General features: G+C 43.6%; 1 protein-coding gene across 2 annotated transcripts in view; it reads right to left on the bottom strand.

Annotated features, from left to right (window-relative positions):
* Positions 1 to 13300, bottom strand: part of MFSD4A (major facilitator superfamily domain containing 4A) — a 70029-nt gene extending 56729 nt beyond the window's left edge. The window contains exon 1 of one of the 2 annotated variants that reach the window (XM_031937233.1): positions 12824 to 13300. In XM_031937233.1, coding sequence (XP_031793093.1) covers positions 12824 to 13053 — 230 coding nt within the window. In that variant the 5' untranslated portion in view covers positions 13054 to 13300. The remainder of the gene's footprint in view (positions 1 to 12823) is intronic. The other variant, XM_003767618.3, reaches the window with a different exon arrangement.
* Between the last annotated feature and the right edge of the window lie 573 nt (positions 13301 to 13873).

Raw genomic sequence — 13873 nt, 5'->3', positions numbered from 1 at the left:
CTGTAGGAAAGTTACCTGTAGGAAAGGTTGTGGAATCAAGTTGAATACTCATAGAATCATAGATCTAGTCTGGAAGGAAAGGAACCTCAGGGGACAATTCCCTCCATTTTACAGATGAGGAAACTCAGAGGCCAGGGAGATCAATGTATATAAAGGATTTGTGAATTTTAAGTGGTTATCTAAATATCAGTTGTTATTATTGTTCATAGGAGAGCGATCAGTGGTGGACTTTTAGTTAACAGGCTGGCTTTCCCTCAAAGCCTTTGCAAAAGAATGCCCAAGGAGTTATTTTTTAAATCTTTAATTCATTTGCTTTTCTCTACTTAAAAGTATTTTACTTTAATAATTGCAAATATAGCTTTCACCATTCACTTTTATGAAATGTTGAGTTCCAAATTTTTTCTCCCTCCCTCCTTTTCTTCTCCTCTCTCCAGATGGCAATCTGAAAGAGGTTATACATGTACAGTCATAATTAATCATATACAAGGGAGTTGTTTTTTTTTTTAAATAGCCTAAGAAAATTGAATTTAGGAAGGTTTTATTTATTTATTTATTTATTTATTTTTTGCTGAGGCATTTGGGATTAAGTGACTTGTCCAGGGTCACAGAGCTAGGAAGTGTTAAGTGTCAGAAGCCAGATTTGAACTCAGGTTCTCCTGGTCCTCTACCCACTGCACCATCTAGCTGCCCTGGAAGGTTTTTTTTAAAGCCAAAAGGCAAAGTCAAACTTAAATATGTTTTAAGTCCATCACTATTTCTAATGGATTATGTTCCTCCATGAGTGTGAATAATGGGGAGTAAAGTCAGGTGCTGGTAAAAACATTAAAATGATGCTTTGGTTTATGAGTCGGTCCCTTCCTTACAGACACTGCTCAGTTGGAAGCTTTTTCACCTTCTTCCCCCCATTAACTTCTTCCCTCCTGTTCCCATCATTCCACTTCCCCCTCTGGAGCAAAGCTAGTTTGACCTGCTTGAAGCAACATCCCTCCCCATCCACCTCCCAGCCTGACTCCCACCCCCACCCCCGGCCTGCCGGATGAGCCCAGTGCATTTCAAATTGGCAATGTTCTGTGCCAAAGTCCAGAGAGAAGGAAGGAAATGGAGAGCAGACGGAGAGTAAGCCGCTGAGAGTAGGCGGGAGCAGGAGCAGCTTCTAGGCTTCCCCCTGACTGAACCAGCTTCTCCTCTCCCTTGTTGATCCCTGACCCCTGGAAGCGAAATTTCTGGCTTAGCTAAGTGGAGGTGATATTGCTCCTATTTCTTTCTGCTTGGGAAAAAATTATCAGAGGTCAGGAGGGCCCTTAGAAATCATCTAGTTCGAGTGTGGTTCACAACATAGCATTTTGACTCTTTTTATTGTTGTTTGCTTGTGTTTTATTTTCTTTCTCATTTTTTCTTGTTTGACTTAATATTTCTTGTATAGCAAGATAATTGTATAAATATGTATGCATATAATGGATTTAACTTATATTTCTACCATGTTTAACACATATTGGATTACTTGCCATCTAGGGGAGGGGGTAAGGGAACGGGGGGAGGGATTGGAAGACAAGAGTGAATTGCAAGGGTCAACGTTGAAAAATTATCCATGCATATGTTTTGAAAATAAAAAAAAGAAATCACTTTACAGAGTGGGAAACTGGGGCCCCAAAAGAGTAAAGTGACTTTACCTTTTCAAAATCACACAGATAGAGAGTTGCAGATTAATGGTTTAACCTGACTATGAGCTTGCCGTGGAGGAAAGGGCCAGGGAGGCTGATCTCAAAAGCCCTTTTCTCACTCCTACCCTGGCAGAGCCATCTGGGAGCAAATAGAAGAGGGGGCACTAGAATTGCCCCTGCGGCAATCTGGGATGGTGGGAACCAGGAGGAGGTCACAGACAGAGGAGGGTGAGCCAGAACTTGAGAGTTCCTCCTCTCTCATCTTAAGGTGTGGGAACAGGGCCAGGGTGGTGAAATAATGAGCCCAAAGTCAGTAAGAGTCAAGATTTGAACTCATATTCCTCAGCTACCAATCCAGTGATCTCTCTGCTTGTTACGGCAGCTGGTTCTGGAAATGTACCCTGTATCCCGGAGCTTAATCTGAACTAGGGTAAATATTAACAGCCCCAGACAGAAGGAGAGAAAAGTTAAAGAAGTTATACCTTTCAGAACCTCATCTGGATGGGGTAAGATGGGAGAAGGAGCCCTGAGGTACAAGAGGGGGAAGGGGATCTTTCACTCTGGCCACTGGCCAGAGTAGGGAGCATGGAGGTCCCTCCCTTGATGCATTTGCTGTGTGATCTTGAACCTTACTGAATTTTTCTAGACCCTAATGTTCTGTTCCTTTAATGGTTTATCTGTGTGGGGTAGACACATCAAATGTCTGGAATGCACAAGGCTCCCTCCTTCAACTTGGACGTCACACTTAGAGAAAGGAGACATTTCTGAAAGCTGGTGGGCCTCTAGACTGGTGGCAGTGGCCCATGGGAGGGTCCTAACTCACCCAGATCATGTGTGCCCATTTGGGGAGGGCATCTCGGCCCAGGCTGGGGCTGCCACATTCCACCAGCAGCGCCAACCCTCGTGTTCCATTACATTGCCATTCATCTCACGTTCTTTGGCTTGTGGCTGATTGCCAGGGTACTTGGGCCTGGGGAGGTGCTCTGTGGCAGGGAAGCATAAAGAATTAGCTGGTGTCCTCTATCTCTTCCACTCACTGACAACGAAATTGCCATCGTCCCAGGATCAGCCTTATTGTTGACAATAATATGGATTTCAACCATAGGACTAGGAACCCTTTGAGGAGAGGGGCAGCACACTTCCCCCATCAAACTTCAGACCCAGCTAGGAGGGGGAAATCTGTTTTAGTTACTTCTCTGAGGTGAACAGGGGGACAAACAGTCTGTCTTTTTGCTGAAAGTCTCCTTCACCAATTTGGACCATAAAAAGCAGTTACTGCCCACAGGGCAAAGATGGGGGTGAGAGAGCAGAAAGTTCAAAAAAGGCTAGAGAACACACAAATAGATGACCACATCAGTCAGGTGCCTTTGATCTAAGATTGATGACACCGACTCCAGAAGAGCAAGGACCAGAAGGGGATGCCAGCTTTGCTTTGGGGAATGTCGAGGAATCAAGAAATCCTCAGTTTGCTGGGAAATTGTCCCTGTCTTCTGGGAATTCCCAGTCTGACTGGGACACAGCTTCTTCTTGCTGGAAACTCCCAAGCTCATGGGAAAAGCTAACAATATACTTTAGAGAGAAAGGCTCAATATCTCACAGAATGAATAAACATTAAAAACTCAATATACCGGTGAGAACAAATGGATATAAAAGGAGGCTTTGAATTCTGGAAAAATTGAATGGTCTTTTAGAACCAATTCAAATTTTTTTAGTCAAAAATATTTTAAATGTATTGGGGGAGGAATCTGGGGGATAAGAAAGTTGTTCACTATTTAAAGGAATTCTGCAGCAAAACTTTTTTTTTCCTGAGGCAATTGGGGTTAAGTGACTTGCCCAGGGTCACACAGCTAGGCCAGATTTGGCCTCAAGTCCTCCAGACTTCAGGGCTGGTGCTCTGCCCAAATCTTTTTCTAAAATGAATTGGATGAGAGGTAGGTGATCTGAATTGTAGTTTTGGCTGTCACTCACATATGAACTTGGGCATATTTAATAATGGGGGTTATTTAATAGCTGACAACCTTGGTTTTCTCATCTGAGCCCCTTCAGATCTTGCCGTTCTCCAGCTCTTTTGCAGGGAAAGTTTCTATAAGTAATGCTAATATTCTGAAGTTGAGTTTTCTTACAGTAGGGGACATCCCAGAAAATGAGGAGGAGGAGGAATATTTCTACCATTAAGAACGTCCTGTCTTCCCCTTCACTCTTAAACTGCTTTCCCCTCCCCCAACCTAGATGGAGAAGGGGCTGATTGATTCTAACAGACTAATCTGGAAGTTCTTCCTGAGGTATAACTTAAAACACTTCCGCACCAGTTGTAACCTCTATAAAGGCCCCCTCTACAATATCCCTACCTGCACTGCAAGCATCGTCATGGGAGCCAGAGTTGACTCTTGCCCTCTTCCCTTCTTACCTAACAAGTCTTTCTGTCTCCCATTTATGATAACCTCCACACCAGAGACTTGTGAAGCCTGATGGTCCTGTAAAACTCCCCACTGTGGCCAGAACCAGACAAAAATGTAATTGGGAAATGTTTAATAAAATAAATAAAAATATGATAAAACAGAGATGATTTTAATTTGAGGTTTTCTAGGTCAAAATCCACCCCCACCTCACCATGTGGGATCTGTTTCTATTTGCGTTTGACACCATTGTTCTAACCCCTTTGCCAAGTAATCTGCCTTATGTACTGCTGCGCTTATATAATTCCCTTACTCAAAAACCTTCAGGGGCTACCTATTGCCTCCAGTAGAAAGTACAAAGTCAGATGTATAGAATTATCAAATATCAAGGGACCTCAGTAGTCATTGTCTGGTACTTGAAAACAGATTTCTCTGCAATACAGTATTAGATAAGTATCCATCCAGCCCTGGTTTAAAGATTTTTGGTGACAGGGTACTCACTATTCCATGAGGAAATCCATTCCACTTTTATATATAGCTCTAATTGTTTAGAAGTTTTCCTTAAATTCATCTCTATTATTTCCCCAAAGCTCCATATTCTTGCCTCTGTGGCTCAAGTAGTAAGGCAGTCAGCTAATAAGAATTCATTAAATATCCACTAAATATGTGTCCAGTCATGCTAAGCACAAAGAAAGGTAAAGGGAGTCAAATAGAGGAGATGAAATGTAAACAATTGTTTAGCAACAAGATATGAAGAGATTACACTGGAGATAATCAACTGAGGAAAGGCGCTGGCATTAAAGGAAATTGGGAATGGCTTTATGTAGAAAGTGAGATTTTAAATAGGACTCGAAGGAAGTCAAGAGGCAGAGAATTCCAGGCATGGGGAAGAACCAGGGAAAATGTTGGGGGTCTGGGGGCAGAGGGTTTTGGGTGAAGAACAGCATAGAGGCTAGAGTTACTAGATCATAAAGAATATAGGGTGTAGTCAGGGGTAAAAAGATTTCTGAGATAGGAGCAGAGTCAGATTATAAAGGGATTTGAATGTCACAGAATTTTATATTTGACCCCGGGGAATATTACAGAGTCATTGGAGTTTACTGAGAGTAGGGGGAGAGTGGGAGGAGGGTGAAACTGTCTGATTCATATTTGAGGAAGATCAAGTTGAATGGAAGATGGAATGGAGTGGGAAGTGAGTCCAAGCAGCAGGATATCGAAATAGTCCAGGGCTAAGGGGACAAGAGCCTTCAGACTGGTGGCAGGGTTATAGGAGTGAAGGGACATAGACCATATACAAAAGGGTAGAAAAGATAGGTCTTGGCAACTGATTTGGGCTACAGGTGTGACAGAGTGGATACAGTCCAGGATGACACCTGGGTTGAAGCCAGGTATCTCTGAGAGCAACAGTAAAATTCCTTTGGGGGAAGGATAATGAATTGTTTTGGATATAGTGAGTTTAAGATGTCTATGAGACAAGCCAATTCAAGATTCTAATAGGAAGGCTGGAGATGTGAGATTTAAGTGGGGGAAAGGGGTTAGGATTAAATAAGGAGACCTGAGAATCATCAGCATAGAGATAATCATAGAATCCATGGAAGTTGATGAGAACACCAAGTGAAAAAGAAGACAGAGCCCCATGGGGAACACCCATTGTTACTTTACAGGACTGGGAAGAAAATCCAGCAAAGGGAATTGAGAAGGATAAATCACGAAAATCTAGAAAGAAGAGAATATCAATGAGAAAAGGCTAATTGATAGGATCAAAGATTTATAGAAAAGATGAACAGGATAAAACAAGGAAGATGTGAACATTGAGAAAAGGGCATTAGATTTGGCAGAAAAATGCTTCATTGCTTCTTTCATAATTATAGCTTCCCTCCCTCATCTTCTCTTTCCCAAGCTAAGCACTTCAGCCCATCATGAGCCATTAAGCCTTGATTATAAATCATGGTACCAAGAGCTAAAAGACAAAATGAACTAAGTTCTATCATCAGAAGCTTATTTTCTAATGAGGAAACAATATATCTATAATATGAATACAACATCGTTATAGAAGGGGGTCCACTGAGACCCACTGAAATTAGGAAAAGCTAGGAAAAACTCCATGTGGAAAAAGGTGATGCTTGTGGAGCTGAATCTTGAAAGAAAATCACTAGGATTTTCAAGAGACTAAGGTGACCAAAGAGGGTTTTCCAAGCATGAGAGACATTCAGGTTTCTGTGTCCTGAACATGAAGAAGGCTATTGTGGTTGGATCATAGGATGAATGAAGGGGAGTAATGTGTAAGAAACCTAGAAAGGTAGGAAAAGGATAGATTGAAAATGTCCATAGGAGTTTTATGTTTGATCCTAAATGTGAAAGGGAACTACAATAGTTTATCAAGGAAGGAGAGTGACATGATCAGACTTGATCTTTAGGAAAACCAATTTTGCTGCAGTGTGGAGGATGCAGGAGAATGAAGAGAGAGGCTTGAGGCAAAAGGAACCAAATAGATGTCTACTACTTGTACTAGGGTGATGATCATGTGACTTGATCAATCAGTAAATTTTTATTATGCACATAGTATGTCCTAAGTGCTGGAAATACAAAGAGGCAAAAGCTAGTCCTTGCCTTCATGGAGCTGAGAGGAAGGGACATATGTGAGAGATGTTATAAAGTCAGAAACAAAATTTAGTGCCTGGATATATGGGGTGGGTGAGAATGGCACTGAGGTTTTGCACCTGGGTGACAGACAGGAAAAGGGAAGTCTAGTAGAGAAGTGAATTTTGGCGTAAAGATGATGAGCTCTTTTAGATGTCCAAAAGTTTTAGGTGCCTGTGGAGAATCCAGTTGGAAACATACAAATAAGCAGCTGGTGACATGGGACTGGAGCTCAGGAGAAGAGAGAGTTGTAGTTACGGATCTGAGAGGTCTTTTTCATGGGGTATTCAAGGCCCTAATGTATCCCAGTCCCCCTTCTCTGGGAGTTCTCGATGTTCTTCCAATACTCTGGATGTCATCTGGACAGAATACAATGGAATGATCACCTCCTTAATCCTCAACATTGCCTCTCAAGGCAGTCCACCTTAGCTTTCTAGTCACAGAGTGAGAGACAGTGCATGTAGTAGATAGGCCACTGAATTTGGGTGCTGTTGTTCTTTTCAATTGGGTCTGACTCTTCATGAACCCATTTGAGGCTTCACTGACAGATAATGGGATGTTTTGCTATTCCCCTCTCCAGCTCATTTTACAGATGAGGAAACTGAGACAAACAGGGTGAAGTGACTTACCCAGGATCACACAGCTAGTGTCTGAGGTCAAATTTGAACTCGGGTTCTCCTAACTTTGTGCCTGATATTATCTACTGTGATATCTTGGCAGGAAAAGCTGGGAACTCACTCCTATCCTTAATAAACTGTATGACTTTGAGAAAGGCATTTAACCTTTCTTGATTTCCCTCAATTTGGATCTCAATTTAATCTCTACCTCAGTTTTGCGAAATACAGAAGTTGGACTCAATGGCCTTGAAAATTCCTTACAATATTTTATCTATGATCCATACATATTAGTGACTCCATTTGAAGTTATACCCCACTTACTTCCCAGGTCTTCCCCCCCCCAAGAAGAATTGCCCTGTCTCCCTCATTTTGTATTTGGGAAATTGACTATTTTAAATCTCAGTGGTAATACTTGAAGTTTTTGAGAGGAAACTTGACTCTATGAGGATGGAGTATAGAAGAACGTAACACAGAGAAGAAAGCCTCCCAAAGACCCAATAAGTGCTTTATTCCCATATTCAGAATCCCTTTCAATTTGGGATCAACTTTCCTAGGCTTCTTTCCTACTATTTCTCTTCACAGATTTCTGATCTCTCTCATTGCAGACAAATTGGACTTCTCTCACTTAGATTCCCATCTACTTTTTGGTCTTTGCCTGAATTTCTCTTTTGCACTTCTCTCTCACACATATATTATAGTAGTCAGTACATTTGTTCTTGCCATTAGAGTATAAGTTCCTTGAGAGCAAGGCCCGAGTCCATTTATCTTTGTCATCCAGCCCCTAGCCCAGTGACCTGCATCTATAAGTGGGTTGAATTAGAATGAATGAGGAGGGTGATGTGGACATATTGGAAGAAGGTTGAAAAAAACTTTAAAGAATCTGCATCCTGTCTCTTACTCTAGACATACACTCATCTCTTCTTCTGGATCTCTCTCTCTCTCTCTCTCTCTCTTTCTCTCTCTCTGTCTCTCTGTCTCTCTTTCTCTGTCTCTGTCTCTGTCTCTCTGTCTCTCTTTCTCTCTCCCCTTCTCTCTCTCTCTCTCTCTCTCTCTCTCTCTCTCTCTCTCTCTCACACACACACACACACACACACACACACACACACAGAGTTCTTTTTTCTATTCCCATCTTAGAGAATCAGGGACTAGCTTGGGGCCTCAGCTAGGCCAGGCCATTGGGTGAATGGACCCAGTACTCAGGCAGAGGCCCAGGAACAGAGAAGTCCTCCAGAGCAGCACAGTGGAAATCATGTTAAATATGGAGCCAGAGGGCTTCCTTCAAATCCCAACTCTGACACTTACAACCTTGTGTGACAACTATCCATGACTCTGAGTCTCTATGATGAGGGATTTGGAAGGGATGATCTTTAAGGGATCTTCTAGTTCTCAATTTATTATCCTGTCTATCCTATTATCCAACTAACCTCTACACCTCCAGAGACCTGGTTCTCAGAGATCTGTTAATTCCCTTTTCAGAGAGATTGGTATTCCAAAGAGACACTTTTCAAGACCTAATAGCCTTTCTCACCAAAAGAATGACGTTCTGATAGTGACATTTTAGGTACTGTGACACTTGGTGGACAAGTCTTTTTTTAGATTAAGGAGAGGGAGATGGCTATTGGATGGCAATTAGTCTAGAGGGCCTCTCCATCTAACCAGCCCTGAGAGCTTTGTCCCTTCATCTCAGCTGGGGGCCTGTTTGTTTTTCAGGTAACCAAGGGCAAGAGCTCATTCTCACATTTAGACTTGGGGTGGTTGGGAAGAGGTCCAGAATATAAACCCTTCACTATTGCTGGGGATCCAGGGGGCCTCAGTTCCTAGCAGGAAGCCCTGAAGCCACACATAATTTCCTTTCCAGCATGGGTCAGAGCTCTGGCTGTGTGTGTGTGTGGGTGTGTGTGGGTGTGTATTTAGTAAGCACCTTGCTCTATGCAAAATAAGAGTAGACATTTATTTCTATAGTATGTGAAATTATTTTTTCCAGCTGTCTCATTTGGCTTTTGTGGTCACTCTGAAGTAGGGACAAAAGTATTATTAATTCTGTTTTTCAGATAAGGAAACTGAGACTTTTGCAAGTTGAGTGACTTGCCCCTTTTTATAAAGTTCTTAGGTAGCTGAAGGAAAATTTGTACTCAGGGCTTTTTGGCTCCCAAACTAGTACTCTATTATAGCACACTGCCTCTAATATCTACTGATATCTACCCCCAACTTTAGTTTGATTGTATCTGCACACATTTGAGGCAGCTGAGCAGCTCAGTGAATAGAATGTTGGGGCTAGAATCAGGAAGACTTGACTTCAAATCCTGTTTCACACATTTACTAGCTGTGTGAACCTGAGCACGTCACTTAACCTCTTAATCTCCTAGAGAAGTAAATAGCAAACTATTGCAGTATCTTTGGGAAGAAAATTCCATAGAGAATATGGTCCCTAGGGTCATGAAGAGTTGGATGTGACTGAGCAACAACAAACAACAACATATATCCACACATACATACACTTTCATATATATAAGTATATGTGCATAGACTGAAGGGTAACAACAGCTTATCCCTAGATTCCTATTCAATCAAGTACAGACATGTAGACTCACTTCTGTGTCCTCCTCCATCAATAAAAATATCTACTCTGGCAGCTCAGTGAAATTGGGGGTATTTCTCACATTCCTCCACTCCCTCTCTGGGGAAAGTCACCCCATGTCCTGTACTGCCCTTGTTTTCTTTGGGAGAGAACTAAATTTATCACTTCCTTCATAGACTAGTCCACTGGACAGTGTTAGATGGATTGCAGAACTTCAGTCATAGATTGGGATTAAGAAAATCTAGATAAAATACTACCATCTCATCCCTAAACTTTCTGTGTCATATGGAATAAATCACTCAATATTCCTTGGTCTTAATGTTAAAGGAATCAAAAGGAAAAATTTTATCCATCAACACTCTTCTCCCCACTCCTTTACTCCCACACCATCAGCAGATCATTTGGAGGATAATATGTTGTGTAGAGGAGGCGGCTGGGAGATGCAGTGGATAGAGTACCAGGCCTGGGATCAAGAAGATTCATTTTCCTGAGTTCAAATCAGGTCTCAGATACTTACTAGCTGGGTGACCTTGGGCAAGTCACCTAACTGTTTACTTCAGTTTCCTCATCTGTAAAATAAGCTGAAGAAGGAAATGGCAAAACCTTCAAGTATCTTTGCTAAGAAAACCCCAAATGGGATAACAAAGAGTCAGACGTGACTGGAAAAACAACAACAAATGTGTAGAAGAGACTCCATCACTACTAGACAGTCAAATATTATAGGGGAAAGCACTGAAACTTAAGATAGAGGACCAACAAGCAGGTTGGAGATGTTCTGTCCCCCAGTTCCTTTCTAGCTCTGACATTCTGTTCAAGGATTCAGGGATGTTCCTGAGTGGGCTCCAAGGAGGCTTGGGTAGCATACTGAGGTGGGTAGCAAAAGAAGAAAGATGATCCCTTTGTCCTAAAGTGATGATTTCAGAAGGGGGAGCAGAACCCTGGCATCTAGGACAGAGAATCTCAGTATCATCTGACCCAGCACGTGGCAAACCATTTCCTACCTCCATGGACCAAGAGGTAGAAAACCAACATTTTAGATTCAGTTTTTTTCCCCCACTAAGTTCTTATGTGACCTTGGACAAGTCAGTTTTAAACATTCCTGGTTCCTTTCAAAGTCATATGTTCTCTCTGGGTCTTTGGGCTGTCATCTGGAAAAATTAGGAGATTTATCTAGATAATTTATTTTTCTTTTAAGTAAAATTATGATAATTTTTGATTTTACATCACCTTCATCTCCAAATAATCCCTTCCCCCACTCTCCTACTCAAGAGAGTCATTCATTATACTAATTGATCAGAAAGATTTAAAAAAGAAAGAAAGGAGATGGGATGGGGGGAGCTGTTTTTCAAAATTAATCAACATCACAGAGCAATGAAAAGAAAAAGGAAGTTGAAAGACTTGGGACTTGAGTTCAAATCCCACCTCTACACTACCTGTGTGACCCAGGTGAATCACTTTACCTCTTTATATGCCCTTTTTTTCCATTGTAAAGTGAAGGAGTAGAATTCGGTGATCTCTTAAAGTCCCTTTTCATTCTCAGTTTTTGATTCTGGGACCCTAAGCCTTTACAGGGTTATTGTGAAGAAAGATCTGATGAGCCTGAAAGTATAAGCATAATTCTGCAGACATAGACAATACCAATTCACTTCCCAACTCGGCAGAGGGAAGGATGTGTTTCTCAGGGCCAAGTTCGGCTGTTATAATTAAATAATGCTTTTTGCTTGTTTGTTTTCATTCCTTCTATTTACATTGCAATTGTCTGAATGATGTCTAAGGGGCCTTTCTGTTAGGATTCTATACAGGTCAGGGTCTCTCCCCCTGCCCCCCCAACCACCAACCCAGACTAACAGCACTCATAATGTGTATATAGGAAGGAAAGAAGGGTTTTTTGTTTCCTAGAATGCCCCAGGCCCCAGCCAAAAGTCAGGCTTTATGAAGAGGAGAGATCCAAATAAAAGTTCTGGCAGTACCTGGGAAAGGTAAGAGAGAGTGCTACAATTTATCACAGCAGAGCCTACAGACATTGATTTTTCCTTTAAGGAGACTTGCTTTCATGCCTTGGGGCTGTCTGGAGGGAGGGGTGCAAGCCAGCACCTCCCTTGCACCTGATCCTCAGCCCACACTCTCACCTTTACCAACCTCCATGACACAGAACTATAAAATCTTACTGTCCCAAGGTAGTTCAACCCCCTCCTTTTACAGTCTCCTTACAATTCACCTCTGGAAGCAGGTAGTTAGTTATAAAAACCTAGATCCATCTGTAGAGAAGGGGAGGGCAGCGATGGTGACCTCATTCAGATTCCCCCCTCTCCTTCTATTCTCTATACTGAAAACCTCATCACCACCACCACCACTTCCATCTTCCCCTACCTCCCTCTCAGGTGAGGATGGGAGGGTGGAGAACTGGTTTTAACCACCTTCTAGTGAGATCAAGAAAATAAATAATCCAGAAGTCACCTTGGGAGCTGCCAATATTTCAAGAGGAAAGGGGAAAAAAAATCAACAAACCCTGGGGATCGTGGAGATAGGAGAGAGAGCCATGGAGGCTAGAAACAACTGGACCAGTTGGAGGGGAGAAGCAGCAGAAGTGTCAGAAGACAGTCAAGAGATGAGAGGAAAGGAGATGGGGGAGGAAAGCAGTAAAGGGAACCACAGACTGTTAGCTCTGAAATGGGCCTTAGAAAATCGAGTCTAATCCCTCATTTAGAACAAAAAAAGTATCCGAGAGGCGAAGGGATTTGCTTAAGGTAGCAGTTGGTAAAGCGAGAATTGGAATCTAGAGGTTCCGATTTCCAGCCCAGAGCTCTTTTTCTCCGAGCTTAAGAAGCTGAGGAGGGGAGGAGAGAAAAGAAATAGATGGGGAGAGGAAGATTCGGGGAAGGGGGAAGGGGAGGGTTAGAGATGGAGGGAGAAGGAGGGCCGACCACTCACGTCTTCTTGAAGATGCCCCCCAGAGCACTGCCCAGCAGGAGACAGAACTGCTGCGAGAAAAAAACCCAGGAGATCTGGGGCAGCGAGCTGTGAGTCTGGCAGCGCAGGTCCGACACCGTGGGCCCCAAGAAGCCGATGCAGAGGCCGAAGCTGAAGAAGACGCTCCAGTAGGTGAGCGTGGGCTGCAGGTTGCGGCGGAACAAGCCCGAGATGTGACCGTGGCAGCCCATGGCACCGCTCCCCTCGATCCCCCGCCTGCCCCGGCCGGCCCGACTCCCAGGGCTGCCTGCTAAGAGCGCCGAGCGCCGGGGGGGAGGAGCCGGGGTAGCCCAGGGGGCCGGAGCTCGCCCCGCCCACGGGTCCCGTAGGGCCTCGGGCGGGGAGGAGGTGGGGGCTAGACTGCGGGTGGCGTGGGGACTTCTAGCTCAGGCTGTCCCTAACTCCGCATCCTGTCCCCGCTCCTTCCTGGTGCGGGCGAGAGTCCCGCCCCGCTCCCTCCCAGGAACCACGGACTAACAGAATGTCAGAACTGGAAAGGACCTTAGAGTCCTCATTTTACAGATGGGGAAACTGAGGCCCAGAGACGCGAACTAACTTGCCTGACATTAGGGTCCAAATTCTCCGTGTTATCTATCTCGAATATTTTATTTGTCCTTGGACCTATCGTAGAGTGTAAGCTTCTTCAGGGCAGGGGCGGTTTCCTTTTTGCCTTGCTATTACCGGCGCTTGGCAAGCGGTTTTGCGCAGGGGGACGCAAAACAAGGCTTTCTTGAATTGAGTTGAAGTGAATTCGGGTCGCTTCTTAATGTAGCCCCGGGGTTGAGAGGATCCTTAGATGCCAGACCGTAGCCGAGGAAACAAATCGATGGGAGGGAGCTGGCTACAGATTTGTGGTCCTAGCAGGAGAGTCAAGAAGACCCGTCCTCCAACTATTAGCGCGAGTGAAATAGTCTTAAAATAAATCCGAAGCATCTTAGGTCGCTCCCTAGTCTCGCGGGGCTGCTCAGCGAGTTCGAGGGAACTGCAGCTAGCTCTAGGCTCTCTAGAGCA

Source organism: Sarcophilus harrisii, chromosome 4 (assembly GCF_902635505.1).
Source record: "Sarcophilus harrisii chromosome 4, mSarHar1.11, whole genome shotgun sequence".
Lineage (NCBI taxonomy): Eukaryota > Metazoa > Chordata > Mammalia > Dasyuromorphia > Dasyuridae > Sarcophilus > Sarcophilus harrisii.
This window is presented reverse-complemented; position numbering and strand designations above follow the sequence as displayed.